Below are 24775 nucleotides of genomic sequence, written 5' to 3' on the forward strand. Positions count from 1 at the left end.
TTTTTTGTAAACAAAGTTACTTCAAAATAATTATTATGCTGCCAATTCATGGTTTCAGTTCAGTCAACTCAAATTATAAAAATATGTGAAATTATACTTTACCTCAGATTTGCTGTTTGTCCTGTAAATCCTTGATTTTTTATTATAAACACTTACAACTACTGTGACCTCAGGAAGGCATGTACTGATTTCACACCTGTTGCTCATTGTATGTGTGTTTGTTAAATATGATTTTGATCATGTTGAACTTAAAGTCTAAATATTTTAGTGGCGCCATACTTATCTGAAACACACATACGCATGAAGTTTGACATGCACTTTATTTAATTAAGACAAAATAACACTTTGAAGAGGAACTCATTTGTTGATGTCCAGTGAAAACAACACAAGCAGCTTGACGGTCACACTGCAGCACAGCAGTTTATAGCGCACAACGACCATAAAAACACAAGCTCTCGTGAAACTTAAAGTGCCTATCGAGTTTCTTTCATTTTTATCCTAGGTCAGGCTTTTCTTCTTCACGGGCTCCTTCTCAGTTCTGTGCGCTCCATAAAGGAGCGGGATGAATGTATCGCTACGCGATGCGCGCAAGGCACCTTCCCACGCGCACCCGGGCGCGTCAGACCTGCGCGAGGCGCTTTTGACTGCGAGCTCGAGCGCGCGCAGCTCCATGAGTTCCAGCTCGTGCTTTGCGGCAGTCTCGAGCACCTTCTGCTTGTTGTAATAGATGACGAAGTTATTGATGATGGGGTGGATGGGCAGCGCTATGGCGATCACCCCACACAGAAAGCTGATCGCCGCGTTGCACCGGCCCAGAGTGGTTTTTGGGTAGATGTCCCCGTAGCCGACAGTGGTCATGGTGATGATGGCCCACCAAAAGGACTGCGGGATGCTTCTGAACAACGTCTCCGGGTGGCTCTGCTCCATGGTGTACCCGAGTGCGGAGAACACGAAGATGCCCACTCCCATGTACATAAGGAGCAGACCCAGCTCTTTGAAGCTCCGTTTGAGCGCGTATGTAAGCGTCTGCAGGCCAGAAGAATGGCGCGCCAGCTTAAAGATCCGCGCAATGCGCATGATGCGAAGAGCCTGCACCGCCTGCTGCACGTTGGCCAGCTCCATCATGGCCGTGCCGAGGTACGTGAGAACCAGCACAACGTAGAAGGGCAGAACTGCCAGGAAGTCTATCATATTCATGAAGGAGAGAGCGAAGCGCAGCTTGTTAGGGGACGATGCAAGGCGCAGCACATACTCTACTGTGAACCAGCCGATGCATGCCGTCTCGATAGCATCCAGGGTCGGGTGCTCAACGCGGTTCCCTTCGGAGTCCTCCACCTGAAGGTCCGGTATGGTCCCGAGACACATCACCACAGATGAAACTAGAATGAACAGAAAGGACACGACGGCAATTACGCGTGCGGGAAGCGAGGAGTCTGGTTTCTCCATGAGCTTCCAGACGAACTTTTGCCACCTCTCATTGCGGCTCACGGCAGGGTCAGGGTACAAATCATCCAGGATCAGTTTCACCTTGTCTGCAATCTCCGCCAACTCTTCCTCCTTCTCGGTCAAGTTACTCTTGCAGCATTCGTCCAAGTAGCTCAAGTCAATCTTCCAAAACTCCATCTCTTTAATAAAACAAATAGGGCAGATCCCGCGCTTCATATGGATCTCCCCAAAATAGTACACTTCTACGATGCATTTAAACGAGTCAGGGTCTCTGTCGAAGTAGAATTCTCGTTTCCCAGGGTCATAATCATCGCAGAGTGATGAAATGACATCAAAACTCCGAGTTGAGCAATTCACAAGTTCGGCGAGCCTGCTGTCCGGATAGCGGTTCAGAATGTCCCCGCACAGCACCAGCCGCACGCCGCCGATGTTCACGGCGATTTCTTTCTCGTCGCTTCTCGACGAGTCGTTACAGTGTGCGAACCGGGTCCTCGGTAGCGTCCACATCCTCGCAGTCCTGCTCTCAAAACATTTCAATCGCGTTAAATGTTAGAAACGGTGAGTAGTGAAAAGGCGCACGGAGACGCAGGATCCTCATGTCAAAAGAGGATACAGATTGACTTCATAAATACTAAAGACATGCTAAAGAGTAAAATTAAATCATGTTGTTGTGTAAATAAGAAAAAGCTTTGATAAGAAAAAGAATCAGGAGACTGATATCTTGATTCGAGCAGATATCTGTGCGCTTTGGCGCAGTGAAAGCGCGCAGTTGGCACAGCAGTAACAGGTCCCCCCCCTCCCCTTCCTCCACCATGAGCGCCTCTCTCTCTCTCGCTCTCTTTCTCTCTCTCTATAACCCGACACTCGCCTGGCGTTTCCTGCATTTCCAGCCTTTTAGAGCAACTTACGACAAATCAAGTCAATAGTGTGCGAATTTAAAGAAAATCCTTTACCTACATCAGTTTAAAGGAAATTCTCTGTAGGAGATTTTAAAGTCCCCCTGTGGTGAAAATAAAACTTTGAATGTTGTTCATGTGTCTATGTGGTGTTTTTAATATGATTTGAGACACACCATGTACAAATTCACGTCAACACCATTGCTGAGTATTTTCTCCTTAAAAACTGCAGTGAACCAAAGACCGTCTCAAAATCGTGTTTTGCTGGTGTTTCTGACGTCACAAACCAATCACATCAACGTGTGATCTTCAACGAGTTCGACGTCAACAAGCTGGTGTGAGTGAGTGGAGGCAGGGATAATTTACATATTCTTATAACCTTGTATATGAAATGAGGCAAGGGTGTAGTTACATTCAAGCTATTTAAGCTATTTTGGTGTCATTTTGGTGATCAGAGATGGGTTTTAAGGGATACAATTATTGACTACAGGGAATTCTTTAAGGAATTCTCTCTATATTGTTTGGGAGATTTCTGATAGGGCTATAACAGATTTCGGGGCAACTGAGGTGTTGCAATGTTTCTCTCACAACACAAATTGTAATTTTGCGCCAGCGGTAAACTAAGCTTAATATCGGTTGAATACTTTTTAAAGAAAACCATGCACTGAGAGGCAGTATTAACATTAAGTGACATGGGGAGTAGGAGGTTGCTAATACAATGCTAAAATAAGATATATACAATAACTATTTTAGGGAAAGAACGAATAGAGAGTCTCCGTAACTTCGTTAAGTGATAGATTGAAGCGTGCATCTGTGTGAAGACTGTGCCACAAGAAAACACTGTATCAATGACACTGATAGCAGAGGCAACGAGCACTTGATTTAAAAAACAACACATTTTAACACTAGATCGCCTCTTATTTAATAACGAACTAAATTAATAGTTAACTGAAGTTAACTGGAGATGTTTTATTTATTTGTATTAGCCTACATCCGTGCCTCGAAATGTTTCAAAAAAGTGGTGGGGATCACCCTGAGAACAAGTGGTGGGGACATGTCCCACCCGCAAATTCTGCCACAGATGAGAATCTTGCGCTGACCAGTGTAGGCTACTTATACTGACACTGGCTGCACGGACGCACGCATCATGCAAAAATAAAGGTTTACAGTAGTGCTGCACGATTAATCATTTCGCAATCGTGATCTTTACTAGTTAATAGTAAATAAACAGGAATGAACAATAGGTGTGTTGAAAGATACAGTAGGCCTACAACTTACCGAAATGTTTATGCCTCATACATAATAGATCAAACCATGTTTTCAACCGTGGAAAGAGGTCAATAAAACAGCTGGAGAACAATAGGCTGTCACAATGTTATACCTCAGGAAAGCCATTTGATAGCACGTTAGTTAGACAAATTATATATAGAGGAGTATTTTGCTCAATATGTTCCCTATATTAAATATTTATTATATTTTTACTTATATCATTAAAATATTGTAACGTTGTTATTATAGCCTAGTAAAAAACAAATTATATTTAATTTGAGTTGTTATTTTTAACCTTTAATAATTAATAACAGCTGACAGGGCTCTCTGTATGTTTACAGCATTAGGTGAGATATTTTTTTTCTTGAGAAAAATTAACATGCATCTACTGTACCTAATATTTATCCAAATGAATCGATATCACGGAATCAAATCACAAGATCAAGCAATAATAAAAACAGTAGCCTACCAGTTATTGTAGCCTACCATGTAAACATTGTAACATAATAGTCACTAAAGTTAATAATCACAATTAATGACAATCACAATACACAGCCTGCTTAAATGTCCCTGTTTACCCCAGAATGTTCAAAATATCTTATTTTCATGAGCATACAAATGTTCTTATTTATTTTTCTATACATTTTATACTACTGTACTATTGATACAATAACAAGTTTGCAGTAATGCAAAGATGTCATTATTTAATTTAGTAAAAAAAATATTATTTTAATTTGAAAACACTGTTGAGAAATACACATTTCAGCAATATCACTAATCTGTGTGTGCATTGTCCTTGAAACCATTTGTTTATTATATCGCAATCGCATTATTGACCTCAATAATCGCAATATGACATTTTCCCCAAATCGTGCAGCCCTAGTTTACAACGGACGAGACTGTTAATGTTATTCGTAGTGACCCATGATAGATTTATTTCGTGTCTTTCCTGGAATGGGCAGTTTGTGACTTTGCGAGATAACAAAGTAGCACTGGTATTACAAAACATTGTGTCACATGCCAATCAAAGAGACGTGACACAAATAAAACGTTTGAAAAAAATATTACTAACTTTAATGCGTTTAATTGATTTTAAAATATCACAAAAATAGGCTTTTTATTTAGGATTTTGTGTCACAATTACGTCAGTATAGCTGCTCGATTCATGGCACATGTCAGTCACCACTGGAGGTGTCACAAGTTACACACGGCGACATGTTCCGCCACTCGGTGTCAGTCAGGTGCCATGTCAGCGTCAGTGATGCCAATGAAGACCGGATGTGCCACTGGCTTCTGTGCGTCAAAACTGCTACTGTGGTTATGTTCTCTATTTGGCAACAGGTGAAAATATGGGCTCTGACTATCTTGTCTTAAACTTTTGTGATTACTGAAATGATGTTTGACAACGTGGTGAAAAACATGTAAACATCCTTTTTTTCTCTTCTCACACGCAGTTGCAACATGAGGAAATGACACCAAATCACCGAGTAGAACAGTTTGCATAATTAATGTTGTTCACTTCACTCACCTCGAGATACTTGCAGAGCGCACGACAAGAACCTGGATATTTCCATCAAGTTCAAGTTGATTCGTACATCACAGAAAGAACACCTGTGCTAAATAAAAACACTGAATAGAGCGTTTCTCAATTAGTATTATTAGTCAATCAACATTAAGTTCTCCCGTTTCTCAGAGAGGCGACAACCTGCATCCCGAGTAATTGCGCCACCCTTAGATATTTTAGTAGAATTACAATAATAGACAGCATAGATGTAGTCAGGGTCACCGTGATTTTGCTAAGTAACACGTTCCTGAATCAACATATTTTGTTGATCCTGGATTAACATTCCTGCCCCAAAATTTAGTCCTAACCCTAAACCTAACCCTACCCAATCTTTTCCCTAAAATGTGAGGGAAATGACAGGTGAATAACTGATGTTGAAGCACCTCACCCTGGTTTTAAGCCTAAACTTGACATAAACTGTAAACTTGTTCCTCAAATCTGATTGGTTGATTGGAAGGTTGTTCCAGGATCAACAAAGATGTTGATCCAGGAACATTTGGTACTTGGTGAAATCACGTTCACCATGTAGTCAGATCGTTTGTTTTGTTTTGTTTTAACCAAGAAAATTAAAGGCATAGTTCACCCAAAAATGAAAATGATGTTATCATCATCCTCATGTTGTTCCAAACCGGTACGAATTTCTTTCTTCTGTTGAACACAAAAGACATTTTAAAGAATGTTGGCAACCAGACAGTTGATCATAGCCATTGACTTTTATAGTATCTTTTTTTTCCAATGGGTGCCGTCAACTGTCTGGTTACCAAGAAGAATCATTTCAGAAGAAAGAAACTCAAACAGGTTTGGAACAACTTGAGGGCAAGTAAGTGATGTTTTTGGGTGAACTATCCCTGTAAATACTTTTGAACACTTCCACCATTTCCACCCAGGGAATTAACTTCTACTGACATGCTTTTATATGGAGTAAGTTGTCACAATGGGAGGCTGCTATTAAATTCCATATTATTTAGCTACTATTGAATGTCTTTTATGCTAAATGTAAACTGTAAAAAAAACGATGAAGGCCAAAACAATTAATAAAAACTGCAAGATGAAAAATTCATTGTATAAAACACAAATGGCATTTATGAAAAATACTCTGTATGGAGAACACAATTAGAGAAAAAAAACCCCTAGTAATTAGACCTTTGACTTAAAATATAGGCAACACTTGACAACTTGCCCCATTCTCCAGAATTCATTGGTAAATATATGAAACACTGATCTGTTAAGCGTTAACCAATAAGTCATAAAAATACATTATATAATGTTACTTATCTTTGTTACTAATCTGTGGTCAACATGGCAGTGTGAAATCTCAAAGCAACTTGTATCTGCATGATTTTAGATCTGAGAACTACAAACAAACAAAAAAGAGAGAGAATGAGATAAAAGTAGCAAAAAAGTACTGGTTCCAGTTTAGAAAATCAAACATTTTAATATTTCAAAGTCAAAGCAATCACCATGGAAACAAACCTTCAAATGGGCTGGTATGTGCAAAATACACCACATTCAAAACCACTGCTGCAAAACCAGACAAACTTGGAGAAAATTCCATTTTTCCACATGTATGGCTTCATTCAGCACGTTTACAATTAGATATTTAATCCCTATTTAAACATTATTTTTTGTTGATACAGCACACACACAAGAAAAATCATACTTTTCTGTAATGAGGCAAGTAGACGGTAAAAACCAACTGAGTTCACGTAAATAATAAAAGGGGGGAAAAAAACGTTAGCTGATTGAACTTGGTTGTGCTAAAATTGAGACTTAAGAGAATTAAATAAAACCTACAACTAAGTGAAATGGAAAACAGCCAGCCAAACTAGACTCCCTGTTTAATCTGGGCATGAAAGAAACTTTTACACAGTTTTGGCAATGCTTTCAGACCAACTGGCACATGCCTATTATACACACACACCAGTGTACACATGCGCACACGCACACACACACTCTACCTCACATCAGAGTACACATGCACACGCGCACGCACACACACACACACACACACAGACAGACAAACACTCTACCTCACACCAGTGTACACATGCACACGGGCACACGCACACACACACACACACACACACACACATAGCTGTGCAGTTAATCCTCTAGAGTATATAGGAAGAGTTGAAGTGCATCAGTCTGTGGTGTTCATCCACCATACTTTAATTTAAAGGCTCTAAAAGCAGGAGAAGCCAGGCTTACTTCACCCTCTCTCCTGCTTGTTTCTCTCTCTCAGTTCATGTTATTTTACCAGGCCGATTTTCTTGGCTTCTGTTTCGTAGATCAGAAGTCTCCACATTTTCACTATAAAGACTTCCGCTTCTTCATCCAGTACCTGTAGAAAACACATCCCTGATTATCCACACAGCAAAATAATTGCTATCACTATAAAAACTGTATTACTATAATATATATAAAACTATAAAAATCTGATTTCATTTAAATAAATGTAAATGCTTTATAGTTTTTTTGGTTACTTACTGGTACTGGTATGAGAATAATAATAATTTGATGGGATTCAATAAGATTTTACTGACTTTGCAAGTTTTGTGAGATTCACACAATAGTATTTATTAGGTGTGTGTGTGTGTGTGTGTGTGTGTGTGTGTGTGTGTGTGTGTGTATACAGTACTGTGCAAAAGTCTTAAGCATGTTAATATCCCCCCCCCCAAAAAAATGGTTTTAAGTCAGTTATTTATATATTTGGGGGATTATTAACATGCCTAAGACTTTTGCACAGTACTGTATAAAGTGTAGACACTTTTCCGTGTGCAATTTACCATGGCAACATCATCCAGAATTCCCTCTGGTGTGCTGTGAGCCATGACCTGCAACAAGACAAAAAACAAACTAATGCCAAGAAAGGAGAACAGACAACATTACCACCCAGATAGAAACACAAACATACCTTGGAACAGACAAAGTCGACTAGTGTGGCTTCCTCCTCTCCAATGTATTCTATGATTTTCTTATTGATCCAGGGACGGATCCTCCTGTCCATCAATGTCTGTGTGGGAAAAAGTGACATTGATACATTGCACCCACACACATTACTGATCAATATCTAGGCTGAGTAATTACAGGCCACATTATAGGCTTGTCTAATAGTGTTTTCTCTCACCGTGTCCACCATGTTCCAGTCCAGTGGATAATTAAACAGCTCTTGTTTGACTGTGGGAATTTTCTCAATCAGACTCTTGATATGTTTTCGTTTCTCTTCTGTGTTTACACCAGGTCGTGTCCCCGTGACCTCTGCTCCATCTAGGCTAAGACCTCCCCTCTCATCCTCACTGTAATCGAGAGGTACCAGCTTCCTCTTCTTGGGTGCTTCCTCTGTCTCCTCATCAAACTTATTAAAGACGCTGTCCACCACAGCAAGAGCCTTTCGTCTTACTGCCTGTGGCATTTTAGGACTTCCTGCAGCACCTGAGAGAAAAAAAGCATAATGTGAAAAAGAAGAAAAACTTTTGTGATTTAAAGATGATGGGTGAGTGGCCATAGATGGTTAAATAGAAACATGGAAGACAAGGCCAATCATAGTTCAGTATGTAAATGTAAAAGACCAAATGCAGTTCAGTATACAAATACTACGATGTCACCTGTCAGTTAGATGTTGAATGCTGAACATCATATCAATGCAAACCAGAAGATAAAAAAAAACAAATAACGCATCACATCTAAGGCTAAAATTATATAAAAAAAAATTTTTAATCAAGTTGCTAAGTGGTTCAGACTGAAGTAACTATTGAATTTAAAATACCGTACAAAAGATTTGGGTCAGTATTTCTTTTAATAAATGAATACTTTTATTTAGCAAGGACGCATTCAATTGATCAAAACTGACAGGAAAGACATTGATGATGTGTTTTTAAGCTTTCTATTCATCAAAGAATCCTGATTTTTTTTTTTCATCATGGTTTGCACAAAAATATTAAGCAGGACAACTGTTTTCAACATTGATAATAATTAGAAAGGTTTCTTGAGCAGCAAATCATCATATTCAAATGATTTCTGAAGGATCATGTGACTTTGAAGACTGAAGTAATGATACTGAAAATTCAGCTTTGCCATCACAGGAATAAATAAAATAAAAATTAAAAATACATATTAAATCAGAAAACAGTTCTTTTAAACTGTAATATTTTCCCAAAATTACTGTTTTGACTTTTTGTTAACAAACAAACAAAAACAAAAAATCAGCTTTGGTAAGCAAAAGAGAGTTCTTCCAAAAACATAAAAAAATCTTGCTGACCCAAACTTGAGCGGTACTGTACATCGGCTCAAATGCTGTTGTGGCAGTAATTTTAATAACAAACAGACCTAGTTTGAGACTGAGGCCTATCTTAGGCCGGAGCTCTTCTGTGGGTGGGGCCTCATGTGAAGAGTTCTCATGTGGAGCGATGTTGTCGCGAGGTGATTCGCTGATGGGTGTGAGGGGTGAGGCGTTCCCACTGGCTGAAGAGACAGAGGGTGCCGTGGTAACAGGTCGAAGTGTGGGCTTCAGGCACGGCTTGGCCTCTCGCTCATCATCATCATCCTCCTCTTCATCTTCCTCTTGGTCGGTGATGTTATTGTCCGAGTACGCCTCCTTCTCCACACCTCCTTTTCTCTGATGCTCCTCACGGGGGACTTGCAGCACCTCCTCACTCTGCTCTTGCTTTAGAGGAGGCTGCTGCTGCTTCTCGGCCTCCTGCTCTATCTTTAAGGCAAAAAAACCACACACAGTTACACACACACGCACACAGATAAATGCAGACAGAAAAACGCACACACATACGTACCCTCTGAAGTTCAGCATCAGGATCTGGGTGTCCTTCTGCTAGGAGTCTCTTTCTGATCTCCTCCAACTCATCTTTCTCTCTTTTTCGGTCTCTCTCATCTAATTCCAGCTCTTTCTCCCTATCTCTCAATCGCTTCTGCAATGCACTGCCCCTGAGACAGACAAAGAGAGAGCAAGACAAGTAAAATAGACAGGGTGAAAGATATAATTTTGGTGGGTTTTCTTAAACTATGGTCAGCTATTAAATAACATTTCAATAATATTTATTGAACTACATATAGGTTTGTACCTGTAGTATTTGGGATCATCTCTGTCATCATCATAATCCTCCAGGAACTCTTTCAGGCGCTTGGCTTCTTTAGTCTGAAGAAAAACACAAAGCTTTACTTGCATCATTTTCTCTGCCCACTAGAGTGATATATTGAATACTCACACAATATCTAAGATGATTTTATGTGGCTGTTAAGTTTCCTGTGTGTGCTAGACCAGCTTACTTTGGCAAAAATGTTTTAGTAAAAATATGAACACTACTGTTCAAAACTTTGCAGACAGTAAAGAATTTACTAATCATTTTTTATAACATTACATATAAATGTAATATTACAAATAAATGCATTATTACAAATACGCATGCATCACCATGTTTTCAACATTGATAAGAAATGTTTCTTGAGCACCAAAGCAGCATATTTTAATGATTTCTGAAAGATCATGTGACACTGAAGACTGGCGTAAGGATTCAGGAAATTCAGCTTTGCCATCACAGGAATAAATTACATTTTAAAATGTATTAAAAGAGCATTAAAATTGTAATATTTCACAAAATTACTGTTTTTACTGTATTTTTGATCAAATAAATGCAGTCCTAGTAAGCAAAAATCATTTTGTTTGGTGACCCATAAGATGTTTTACTTGAATCATCATGTATAATACACTAATAGTTAACTAATAGTTTTCATCCATTTATTCTTACCATCTCTCTGTGTCTTTCCTCCTCTCGCTCTGTTTCTTTACTGTAGTCCCTTGCTTTTTTCCTCTCTCTGATCTCCCAGTTCTTCAGGCGCTGTGAAAGACAAACATTTCAGTATTTTACTGTGTTCGGTTTCAAGCACAATTCTGTTTGTCCTGTTTGGCATTCGAGAATAAAGGAGGTCAGGTGATTTAGAAGCAGGACACTACAGAGCTCCAGAGACAGAAGCAGTGCTCCGGAAACGGCACAGATATTCTCTCACCAAAACCTAATCATTTAATTTCAACATGAACATTTAAAGTAAATAAAATTCTTAATTCGCAAAGAGCAAGGAAATCATGTTATCTGTGATGTTCCTTTATGGTCTTCTAGAAAGATAAAGATTTCAAACCTCCTGATAGGCTGCCTCCTTTTCACGAAGCTTCCTCTCCAGCTTCCGTCGTTCGTACGCCTCCTCCTCATCTTCCTCTCGCTCCCTTTTCTTCTCTTCTCGACTCTTCTCCCTTCAAAACAAAATCGCGCCCACACACAACATTTATTCTGTACATTAGAAACTAGCAATTACACTACTTACAGAAGATAAACAACACTTACAAAGGATATAGAGACAAAGCTTTTAGACGAAGCTTTTCGATGGAAAAACCACGTACTCTAAAGACCAAATACTTTACAAATATAAGTAGGTGTTTTATACTCTTTTTACTTTATTTATTATATTTGTTTTTGTTCACCTATATTGTATGTCCTTTTTATGTTTTAGTGAATTACTGCTTTTTAATTTGTCCTACTTCATTTATTTATAAACTACAGTTGCATATGTTCTGTATATTCTTTGTCATGTGACGCACTACGAGAAACACTGTTTGAAAGGTGCTATACAAATAAAGTAATTATTTAGGTTTGTTTGCTTCAGTTTTCCCTGAAGATAAAGACTATACATTTTAATGAGTATCTGAACTTTTAGGAGAACACTAGAAAACAGACTCTTTGACATTGATAGAGATGAAATAATACACTATATTAGAAAGAAAATTTAGTGACTAAGCAGTTTCCCCCATGCCCTCGCTATTCCTCCCACACCTCAGAGGCTATCATGTTCTTGTCCGCTCAGACAACACATCGGTAGTCTCGTACATAAATCATCAGGGGGTCTGCGGTCGCACCCTCTTTGCAGACTGGCACACCAGATCCTCCTGTGGTCCCAGGGCAAGCAGCTCTCCCTGAGAGCAATATACATCCCTGGGCACCTGAACCAGAGAGCGGACATCCTGTCGAGGCAGGGGCTGAGGCCCGGGCATTGGAGACTGCACCCTAAGGTGGTGGACTTGATTTGGAAGGAGTCTCATTTCGTTCCCTTCTCAGGGAGCCATGGTTACAGTCGCAACCTGAGGCGATTTCATGACGTCTTTTAAAATAACATGGAATGGGATTTTGCCGCACATTAAGTAATGTGATGCATTTCCGAGCGAAATGAAAATATGGGATATAAATGTCAAAATCGATTTTTTTTTTTTTAAATCTTGCAAACAGCACACCTTTATTAAGTAACACATCAGTCAAATTTCAAATACAGATGTTTGTAAAGATTCTAGTCATACACACCTTGATCTGCTTCTGTCTTTACTGCGGTCACGACTTCTCTCTTTCTCCCGCTCTTTCTCCTTAGTTCTCTCACGTTCGCGGTCTCGCTCTCTCTCTCGCTCCTTTTCCCTCTCCTTCTGTCGCTCTCTCTCCCGCTCTTTCTCTCTCTCTCGGTCACGTCGTTCTTTCTCTCGCTCTCTCTCTTTATCTCTTTCTCTCCTCTCTTTCTCAATTTGTTGCTTTTCTTTCTCCTTCTCCTCCTCTAGTTTCTGCAGTGTTCCGGTGGGGAAAGAGAGAAATTAGTTCATGTAAGTGTGAGAACACACATATAGAAAAATAGCAAAGTTCCAGAATCTCCCTGCAAACAGAATGAGGTTTAAAATAATGAAGCCAGATGAAAATCTCATGATTTCAGCACTTACACTCAACAGATGCACACACAGTATTCTTCTTCCATATAAAGTTTCATATGTAAAGTTTCATTGAACACATACTTCATTAAAAATATCATCCTACATGATTATGGACTATATATCTGAAATATTTAAAATAGAGTAATAATTTTGATGGCAGATACACAGCCCACACTGCACTAAAGATACTTTCTCTCTGATTGACCTGAAAAGATTTCACAGTTGTCTTTGGCAGACATTTCTCTCTGTGGTCAGAGATTGCTTCATTGCCAGAAATTACATTAAAACTAGACCTTAAGGAGGAAAGGTGGGTTAGTTCACATACACACAAATATATTTAAACATTCTCCCTACCAGGTTTGTTGTGATAAAAATTCCGTAGTCTGTACCAATAAGAGTTGAATTCTCAATATCAATTTCATTACCACAGCAAAAACAAATATGCTTAATAAATACACTACATTCAAAAGTTTGGGGTCAGTAAGATTTCTTTTCATGTTTTTGAAAAAAATATATATTTTATGCTCTCCAAGGATGCATTTATTTTTATTTTTCAAATGATATGTGAAATATTATTCAGTTTCTATTGTAAAATGCAATTCATTCCTGTGATGGCAAAGTTGAATTTTAGCAGCCATTACTCCAGTCCCACATGATCCTTCAGAAATCATTCTAATATGCTGATCTGGTGCTCAGAAAACATTTCTTAATATTATTATTTGAAATATTGAATATTATCATTTTTTTATGGAAACCATGACACCTTTTTCAGGATTATTTGATGAAAAGAAAGTTCATAAAAAATGATTTGAAATAGGATTTATTTGTATTTACTGTCACTTTTGATCAATTTAATACATTGTTGCTGAATAAAAGTATTAATTTCTTTTAAAAAATAAATAGAAATCTTGTTGACCCAAAACTTTTAAACGGTAGTGTATATATACAAATACATTTATATACAAACAAAAATATATGCACACTTTACGCACATTTATTAAAACAGTAAAAATATTAATAGAAATATTAAATTAAAAATAAAACAATGGAAAGCATTTTTAGCCCAATTATTGGAGTAATCAGAAGTGTTTGATTAATATTAATAAAATAATACACAGCAACATCTATTTGGCTGCATTTACACCACAAAGATATTTTTGTCCATTCCTATAAAACTGACCCTTTTAATGAATACCTCTCCAAAACGTCCATTTTGACCAAGAAGTGACTGTTCACACACATATATACGCACCTGTCAGTCAGACAGCCCTTGGGTACCAATTTGACTTGCATTATTACACTTTTTGGTGTTAGTATCGACCTGGTACATCATTAATCTCTACACACACTGTGTTATTTCTCTCATAGCGCAACAGCGGATTTTAAAGCAGTGTTCATTATTTCCATTCACTGATTTATTTTTAAATCAGTTTTGAAGAGATCTGTAATACACTGTACCATCCAAATACATTCACTTTGGCAAAATGAATGAAATCAGAGAGGTGGAGTCTCACCCAAGGGTCGTCTTCTGTTGTCCCTCAGGCCTCAGTCGACCAACAAATATAAACAAATAAAGACGGAAACAGACGCTGACCATCCAGAGACGGAGAGGCTACAGAAAAACTAAACGTTTCAAATAGCTGTGACAATAGAAAAGATATTGAATGATTACTGTGGAGAGCGACTCTCTGCTCTGAATGGTGAACGCTGAGAAAAGAGGAAAGGCAAGGAGAAAGAGATGAAAAGATGAGCACTAAGTGGGATTGTATGGAACTGACTTTCCTTTCGTTGAATTTTAACGAGACAAAAATTTAATTTTGATTAACTTAACTCTGAATAAACACAATGAAAACGGGTTGAGACAATACCTTTTATTTTTATTATTTTTTATATCTCTTTAAGGTGGGTCATAGACTTATTATTATTAATTTTGTTCCACTTATAATGTTAAACAAGTCTTTATGCTAAAAAAAAACAAAAAAACGTTTTTTTCCTCCTGTACCTTTAAGACTCCTATGTAAAGGCTGTATTCATACTGGGAACTATATTCTCAGAAGGCGAGGCACTGCTACTTCTGCAGAGTGATTTACTCCAACTCTGAGCGAACTCTCTGCTCCTCACCACAGGGCTTCTCAGGTGCTGCAAGCAAATCACTCCGCCCAAGTAGCAGAGCTTCGCCTTCTGAGAATATAGTTCCCAGTATGTATACGTTTAGAAGATGGCTGTGTCTCATGTGACCTTGATATTTGTACACGCTGTGACTATACAAATCACAACATGTAAATAGGAAAATGTTGGCGTTATTTTGTCACTTATTGGGAGCAGTATGCTAGCTGGAGCCGTTTACCTCCAGTCTTTGTGCTAAGCTAGGCTAGGTTTTGTGTCAGACAGAGTTACGGCACGTACAGAGATGAGAAGGGTATGTATGAACTTATCTAACTCTGGGGGATACGGTGAATAAGCTAAAGTCCCAAAAAGTCGGCGTGTTCCTTCGAATACACAGATATAGGCAAATTCAATCTGATAATGTATCAGTTGTAATGTATCACTGTATCAAATGTAATGTAACAACAGAAAAAAAAAAAAAAAACAATAGATAGAAAACGGAGAGAAAGAGGGAATGAAAAAAGACAGAAATATGACAATCTTACCTGAGCAATCTTCAGCTTTGTGCGTGCTGTGAAATGGCGCCCCCCTCGGACTACAGTGAAAAATACTGCAGTGGTTATTCAGTACTGCATTTCTCACCAAAACCACTCTTTTACACAGAGGACTCGCAAAAGTTCACTGAGCTCTGCCCACACAACAACTTCCAAAAATACGGTTTATCGAACAACTTCCGCTGAACACACACACTCAGGATTACTGTTTGTCTTCTGAGGTCAAGATATGAAAGTGTGTTACATTTCAGCAGGTCATTTTAACACTACAGCATCCTCAGTGCAGCATCTCTTAGGCCCAGAGCCAGTTGCGCCTTTGTTTATCCTCCAGAAGGGGGCGCCCAAGATATGAAGAATAGAAGAGGGGGCTCATACTTACATCCTCTATTCCAGCAACTTTTTCCAAAGCTCTGAGATTCATCTTGCTTTAGTCACCATATGACCTCTACCGTAATGGTGGGGTTTAATGAACAGATTAGCTTTAGAGGGAGGTTTACAGTTCGTTCATGCACTTTTTTTGTGTGTGGTAAAACTAGCCTGAACTGGTCCTGCGCATCTGCAGCCACTGTTTCTCTGAGTGGGAACAATCTAAGAGGCTTCTGCCCTATCTTTTCTATAACCATTCTAGAGAACAGCTTCTAATGCTGTCATCTAACACATTTTTAAGCCTCCATTTTGTTAGATCTTATGCTTAGATGCAAAAAACACAACAAAAGTGGCATTGTTTGTAATAAATGTCAATGATGTTTCTTGGATAAGAAAATTGCCCAGCACAGCTGTCTAAAATGGGCAGGTTATATCAAAGTGGTACTACGGATTTATTTGTGTGAATTTACTCTATTCAGGTGTAGTTTCAGTTATAATAATGTGGGTTTAGAGTACTCTAGATGTGGCCGTCTTCAGTCCACAGACTAGGTTAAGAAAAGAACAGAGAGAAAGGAGGAGAAAAGGATTGTGTTACCTTGTGTGTGTCTCTGAATTTGCTTATCTCTCTGGAAATCAGGTCTCGCTTGTCATCCTCCAGCTCCATGGCATTTATATCATCCTGGGGAAAAGTATAATAGTAAAATCTATTAGTCCATCTTAGCAGAAGCAGATAGATTCAACGTTTTAAAAATATGAACTTTAAGAGCAATAATCAGAATTAGTTTTCCAGACCTTTTTAAATACATCTAGAAAGGATTAGTTCAACCAAAAATAAAAGTTCTGTCACCATTTATTTACTCTCATGTAAAGACAGATATGACTTTCTTTCATCCGTGTAACAAAAAATTTGAATTTTTTAATAATTTCCCATTTGAACTTTTTCATACAATTATAATAAAGGGAGACTCAAGCTTTCAAGCTTCAAACATATATACAAATAATCATAAATGCAGTTCATATGACTTAAGTGCTATATTCCAAGTTTTCTGAAGTCACATGATGACATTTGAGAAAGCAAGTAAGTGTTACGGGTTTGGGACAACATGTGAGTGAATAAATTATGTCAAAATATTTGAAGCGAAACTTCCTGCCAAATGTCCTAGTATTTCAGTGATGTCATTATGACAGGCCTGCCAGGTCAGTATGGTTATATACATAGCGAGAGCCTAAATACCTCCTTCTTCTCTCTCCGTTTCTTGCGTTGATGGGCTTCAGCATCCTGTGAGGAAGCCGAGAGCTCGCTGGAGTATTCCCGGATCAGACTGTCTATGGCACCCTTCACCATCTGATCACGTCGCTTCGTCTCCTCGTCCAGAACCTCTTCCTCCTCTTCGTCTTTAGGCTCTTCTCCAGTCTGAGGAGCCTGTATAGGGGATATGTATTTCTGTTACATCTGATATTTATCACTTTTCACAAACTCCTCTAAACAGAGAAATTCTCTGGACAACTTTAGACTGACATGATCCACAAAAGCTCTTTCAATCAATGAACCAGGTGAGGAGCATTCATTTTAAACTTTAATACTAGTAATTATTACTAGTAACTAGTAATCATTATATACAGTGAGGAAAATAAGTATTTGAACACCCTGCTATTTTGCAAGTTCTCCCACTTAGAAATCATGGAGGGGTCTGAAATTGTCATCGTAGGTGCATGTCCACTTTGAGAGACATAATCTAAAAAAAAAAAATCCAGAAATCACAATGTATGATTTTTTAACTATTTATTTGTATGATACAGCTGCAAATAAGTATTTGAACACCTGAGAAAATCAATGTTAATATTTGGTACAGTAGCCTTTGTTTGCAATTACAGAGGTCAAACGTTTCCTGTAGTTTTTCACCAGGTTTGCACACACTGCAGGAGGGATTTTGGCCCACTCCTCCACACAGATCTTCTCTAGATCAGTCAGGTTTCTGGGCTGTCGCTGAGAAACACAGAGTTTGAGCTCCCTCCAAAGATTCTCTATTGGGTTTAGGTCTGGAGACTGGCTAGGCCACGCCAGAACCTTGATATGCTTCTTACAGAGCCACTCCTTGGTTATCCTGGCTGTGTGCTTCGGGTCATTGTCATGTTGGAAGACCCAGCCTCGTCCCATCTTCAATGCTCTAACTGAGGGAAGGAGGTTGTTCCCCAAAATATCGCAATACATGGCCCCGGTCATCCTCTCCTTAATACAGTGCAGTCGCCCTGTCCCATGTGCAGAAAAACACCCCCAAAGCATGATGCTACCACCCCCATGCTTCACAGTAGGGATGGTGTTCTTGGGATGGTACTCATCATTCTTCTTCCTCCTCCAAACACGTTTAGTGGAATTATGACCAAAAAGTTCTATTTTGGTCTCATCTGACCACATGACTTTCTCCCATGACTCCTCTGGATCATCCATATGGTCATTGGCAAACTTAAGACGGGCCTTGACATGTGCTGGTTTAAGCAGGGGAACCTTCCGTGCCATGCATGATTTCAAACCATGACGTCTTAGTGTATTACCAACAGTAACCTTGGAAACGGTGGTCCCAGCTCTTTTCAGGTCATTGACCAGCTCCTCCCGTGTAGTTCTGGGCTGATTTCTCACCTTTCTTAGGATCATTGAGACCCCACGAGGTGAGATCTTGCATGGAGCCCCAGTCCGAGGGAGTATTGACAGTCATGTTTAGCTTCTTCCATTTTCTAATGATTGCTCCAACAGTGGACCTTTTTTCACCAAGCTGCTTGGCAATTTCCCCGTAGCCCTTTCCAGGCTTGTGGAGGTGTACAATTTTGTCTCTAGTGTCTTTGGACAGCTCTTTGGTCTTGGCCATGTTAGTAGTTGGATTCTTACTGATTGTATGGGGTGGACAGGTGTCTTTATGCAGCTAACGACCTCAAACAGGTGCATCTAATTTAGGATAATAAATGGAGTGGAGGTGGACATTTTAAAGGCAGACTAACAGGTCTTTGAGGGTCAGAATTCTAGCTGATAGACAGGTGTTCAAATACTTATTTGCAGCTGTATCATACAAATAAATAGTTAAAAAATCATATATTGTGATTTCTGGATTTTTTTTTTTTTAGATTATGTCTCTCACAGTGGACATGCACCTACGATGACAATTTCAGACCCCTCCATGATTTCCAAGTGGGAGAACTTGCAAAATAGCAGGGTGTTCAAATACTTATTTTCCTCACTGTATATATATATACATATATATATATATACACAGTGCAATGCATAAGTGAATACACCCATGCTAAAGTTGACTAAAAAGAGGAATAAAAAATCATATTTTGGAAATTGAACTTAATGCCTTAATTTAAAAAATTAGGAAAAATCCAACCTTTAAAGACACCAATTTTCTTTGTGAATGAATAATGTATCGTAAATAAATAAATGTTCTTCCTTAAAATACATGGTGCATAAGTGAGTACACCCCTATGTTAAATTCCCATAGAGGCAGGCAGATTTTTATTTTTAAGTATTTTTTAAAAAAAAAAATTAGGATACTATGCATCCTGATAAAGTTCCCTTGGCCTTTGGAATTAAAATAGCCCCACATCATCACATAGCCTTCACCATACCTAGAGATTGGCATGATTTTATTTCAGTTAGCCTAAAAGCTAGTTTGATTTGCATTGAGAGATGATCTTATGGAAAGTACCCCATGCCAATCTCTAGGTATGGTGAAGGCTATGTGATGATGTGGGGCTATTTTAATTCCAAAGGCCAAGGGAACTTTATCAGGATGCATAGTATCCTAAAAAAAATTTTAAAAAAAATACTTAAAAATAAAAATCTGCCTGCCTCTATGGGAATTTAACATAGGGGTGTACTCACTTATGCACCATGTATTTTAAGGAAGAACATTTATTTATTTACGATACATTATTCATTCACAAAGAAAATTGGTGTCCTTAAAGGTTGGATTTTTCCTAATTTTTTAAATTAAGGCATTAAGTTCAATTTCCAAAATATGATTTTTTATTCCTCTTTTTAGTCAACTTTAGCATGGGTGTATTCACTTATGCATTGCACTGTATATATATATATATATATATATATATATATATATATATATATATATATATATATATATATATATATATATATATATATATATAAAAATTGGTGGCCAAAATTATTAGAACATGACATATTTAAGAGGTTTCAGTTGTTATTTTCCAAGAGGACAATGACCCTAAACATTCTTCTAACTATTCCCGGAACTACCTGCAACGGATGGAATCTGCTGGAATATTGAAAATAATGGACTGGCCCCATCAAAGTCCGGACCTCAACCCCATCGAACAAATTTGGGGCGAGTTGGAAAATAAACTGGACAGATCTATTGTACATTCAAAGGAAAGCCTTTGGCTTCAGTTGCAGAAGGCATGGGATAACATTAGTGTTGAAGTTCTGAAGAAATATATAAACACTATGTCAGATATTTGTGCTGCTGTAATTACTGCAAAAGGTGGACACACCAAATATTAAAGTTAAAAGTGGATGAAACAGTACGACTCACTTCATCTGATATTTGTTATGCTCAGAGCAACCATCTGCATTTTTTTCAACATTATGAAATGATATCATGAATTGGAGGCAAACAAAGGTCAATATTTTCAGATCTGTCATGTGTTCTAATCATTTTGGCCACCACTGTGTGTGTGTGTGTGTGTGTGTGTGTGTGTGTGTGTGTGTGTGTATTTTAGTACACCACCATTCAAAAGTTTGGAGTCAGTAAGTCTCTTATTCTCACCAAAGCTACACTTATTAAATTTAAAACTACAGTAAAAACAGTAATATTATTACAATTTAAAATAACCTCCTCTATTTTAAATATATAAAATGTATTCCTGGTGGCAAAGCAGCCATTATGTCAGTCTTCAGTGTCACATGATTCTTCAGAAATCATTCTAATATGCTGATTTGGTGCTTTAGAAACATTTCTGAGCATTATCAAATTTTGAACAGTCGCTTAACATTTCTGTGGAAACGTGATACATTTTTTCAGGATTCTTTGATGAATAGAAATATTTTGTAACATTAAAAATTGAATTACTTTCACTTTGGATCAATCTAATGTCTCCTTGAGAAATACATTTTTTAAAAATTACTGACCCCAAACTTTTGAATTGTGGTTTATGTATTGTATCGATTTAACAGTTAGTCCTGGAGGACATCTTACCCCGTTTCGTCTCCTCTGACTGGCCTTCCAGGTCTCCAGTTGAGCTTTGGTCTTTGCATCCACCTTCACAAGTAACTTCTTATCACCCACTTGCAGCTCGTGAAGCAGTCGGAGAGCTCTTAGCGTGGACTCTGGCTCTTTGTACTCACAGAAACCAAATGCTACAAACAAGTAAAAATTGAATAAGTTCACAACATCAGGTGAGACAGATGACACAAATTTAGATAGCTAAAGGTGTGATCTTTTTAAACATATTGCTTTATAGGACAGAAAAACAGATGAGAGGACTCTCGTCTAAGAAAGCCCCTTATAAAAACAATCATGAAGAAGGATTCTTCAGAAAATGTATTCAATACATTAAAAAATAACCAAGTCTGTAAAAAATGGCATGGCTAGAGCTCCCCAATAAGACGTTTCTTGATAATAGTGGACTACAAACTACTGACAGGCTGTGCGCTGAGGGTTATTATAGTGTTACTTTATACCTTGCAGTTTTCCAGAAGCCCCTTGAACTCTTTTCCAGCTGAGGACCAAACCACATTTCTGCAGAAGAGAAGAAAAAAATATGTTGAGAAAAGCTGACTAATGAAAACATCCTGAGCTAAATGATAGATAACACAGACATTCCAAAGAACATCAGGTCAAGTAATGGATGTGTTAATCAACTTAGAGGGATAGTTTAAAAAAATTGTCATGATTTGCCTTCCCTTGACATCCCTTCCCAAAGTTTTTCATTCATCTTCAAAACACAAGTTAAGATATTTTTGATCAATGCACATACTATACATAGAGCACATCAAATTGTGTAAAGCTCAACTGTACCTGCTTGCTCATGCATCAAGCAAGCACGTTTGAGCTTCCATTCACCATATTTGATGTGCTCTATTTATGTGCGCTGATCAATGTTTATATATGAATAAAAGCATAAATTAAATCTGTTCATGATATAAGCTCATGTCTGTTTTGGGTTTTGGGTGAATGGACTTTAAATGGAGGGATATCTTCAATTGTGTTTCAGACAGGAGTTTGGAACAGCATGAAGGTGACTAAACGATGACAGAATCTTCATTTTTTGGAGAACTAACCATTTAAAGGGGTCTAAAATATTTAATATAACTGTGCAGACAAAGTTGGAGAATAAAGTCCCCACACTTACCGCCAACAACTGCCGCACCAACATATCTGAGGCCTTTTCTGAGATGTTTCCCACAAACACTGTGGTGGTCGGCCCTGTGCTGGTTCCCGTACCTTCCTCTGGGACCTTGTTACGGGTGGCAATGGCTTCCTGAGTCAGCTTCTGAACCACTGGCACTGCAGTTTGAACGAAAACCTGTGAGACATTTAAGGAACAATTAGTAGCAAGTAATTTATAGCATGTAATAGACTATACCTGGCTCACAGATTCATGCATCTGAATTTGAAACCAGACTTGTTGTTTACTATTTAAAAATGGAAGCATACTGCACCATGAGATCCTACATGGTCTCTCTGTAATTAGAACCTGTGAACTGCATAGCCTATAAGATAACATCCAAATTTATTTTCTGGCTTTTTTAAAAAGATTTATTTATTGGGAATATACATACAAGTGTAAAATATGCAAATGCACAACAAATAACAGTACATTCCCTTTTTTCATCATAACAATTAACAAGAAAAGGAAGAGAAAAAATAAATAAATAAATGAAATACACAACCATAAAAATTACCATTGATCCCCATATGTACATTCATATGTAAATTAATCATGAGTGTATCCAAATATCTTGTATATAAATTAACAGGACATTACACATGTACAGCACAATATAACAGAATATAAGAAAAAGTTACACCTACTGTACATGTTCTCTCATCCTGGTAACAGGGTTAATATTCAAAACAGATATTTGGACTAAATATTCATTCTCAGGAAACCAAAACAAACATTTCAGCAGTCTTGGTACATACCGCTGGAGATGAAGTCATCATTCCTACAGGGACTGGCATTATTGGACTTGCTGAGAAAATAAATAAATAAATAAATAAAGATTAAGAAAGTCATAAGCACTCCATATGGCTATATGAATATACATCTCTTTCATCTCCATGACCTACCTGTAGGCACAGTGGTGGGAAAGCCAGCAAACTGTGTGGGGGAAATGCCAGGGGGTAACTGGGCTATTTGGTTCAGGTGAGGAGGGAATGACATCTCTGCTGATACACCGATCTGTCAGAGAAATCTTTAAATGTTTTACCATACAAAGTCATACCAACTGGGATTTCACTCTTAAATAAATAAATCCAATACATGTAACGTTAGTGAACAGATGCAGTCTGCACATTCTATACCAATTCTGCCTGTTTGATAACCAATGCATGTTTTTATCCCTGTCCTGCATCATATGAAACCCAAGAGATTGTGCGGAAGAAACACAATATTTGCATCAACAGCCATTGCATCCAAATTTATTTTGAGAGCAAAATAAAATCACTACACTCCATTATATCCTAATTAAACTAGGAGGCCAGCTGTAAAAAAAAAAAAGCTCTATATTTACTATATTGTTGATTAAGACTCACCAAATTCGGTTATCTACTCCGCTGGAAATAATGTGACCTCCTATCCGCCACAGGAATGGATGAACAACTCGTTCAATAAAATAACTAATGTTTCTCTTTTGATTTGGTCATGCGTTCCTCTGATAATAACGAGCATCCATTGAAAACCCAAAGAAATACCGTCAGCGTCAGGAAAGGCAATTTAGCATGAAACTGGTGTTACAGACAGGCGGGGCTTAGTGACCTGGTATGGTTGGTTAAAATTATTATTCTCATGTTTTAAGTCTTCACTAGAAATTCTAAATTCAGTTGTTATTAAAGTTATAAGTGTAATCTATTAGGGTGTAAATTATTGTCAAGAATGCATCTGAAATAGCAAGGCCTCGGCCTCGGCGTTGGATTATTCCAGATTAAGGCCACGGGTATTTATTCATTTTTTCGAGATAGATTATGTTTATTAGTAGACTATGTCAGATGTAAATCGTTGAAATTAATTAATTAATTTAAATATCATTTTTAGATTAATAATACGCTCAGTAGGATAAAACCATTATGGGATACTTTTTGAGCCCACAAGCGCCTCCTAGAGGAAGACAACTTTTGTGTATTTGAAAAAAACTAATAACATTCCGCCCAATGAGAACAATGTCCCGGAACTGCTTTTACGTGTAGCGCACAACATTACATCAATGCTACAGCGCCACCATTCTCTGGCGCCACCAAACATCAAGCGGACTTTATTTTATGCAGAAATAGTCAACTATTTCAAAGACGCAATAATATCCCACAAACAATGCATTCTGACATAAACACAGACGAATTCAACCTGACACTAAATGCCACAGAACTCTGCCATATGATTTTAATAGCAGTGTAGAGACAAGTCTAAAACATACAGCATCTTTAAACAAAACACCAGATGGAGCCAAAGTGCAGAGAATATGGAATACATACACTGATCTATATATTCCCTATTACATCAGTGACATGAGCTAACCAACCAAACTAACCAAACAATAAATCAACCATCTAAATTAACAGTATTTGGTGATGTA

General features: G+C 38.0%; 2 protein-coding genes across 2 annotated transcripts; both read right to left on the bottom strand.

The window, feature by feature from the left end:
- Window positions 1–301: 301 nt before the first annotated feature.
- Window positions 302–2441, bottom strand: kcnf1b (potassium voltage-gated channel, subfamily F, member 1b). Its single transcript, XM_084092182.1, has one exon. The coding sequence runs from the start codon at window positions 1951–1953 to the stop codon at window positions 499–501; it is 1455 nt and encodes a 484-aa protein (XP_083948308.1). The 5' UTR covers window positions 1954–2441; the 3' UTR covers window positions 302–498.
- A 4149-nt stretch (window positions 2442–6590) lies between these two features.
- Window positions 6591–23913, bottom strand: rbm25a (RNA binding motif protein 25a). Its single transcript, XM_084093055.1, has 18 exons — window positions 23742–23913; window positions 23277–23388; window positions 23130–23179; window positions 22336–22509; window positions 21665–21722; window positions 21180–21340; window positions 17186–17374; window positions 16547–16630; window positions 12534–12781; window positions 11323–11434; window positions 10935–11024; window positions 10251–10324; window positions 9963–10113; window positions 9502–9880; window positions 8303–8607; window positions 8090–8188; window positions 7962–8009; window positions 6591–7516 (listed from the first exon to the last, which is right to left on the bottom strand). Exons 2-18 carry the CDS (start codon window positions 23368–23370, stop codon window positions 7424–7426), a joined length of 2409 nt encoding a protein of 802 aa, XP_083949181.1. The 5' UTR covers window positions 23371–23388; window positions 23742–23913; the 3' UTR covers window positions 6591–7423.
- Window positions 23914–24775: the final 862 nt, after the last annotated feature.

Source organism: Abramis brama (genome assembly GCF_963993115.1).
Source record: "Abramis brama genome assembly, chromosome: 19".
Taxonomy (NCBI): domain Eukaryota; kingdom Metazoa; phylum Chordata; class Actinopteri; order Cypriniformes; family Leuciscidae; genus Abramis; species Abramis brama.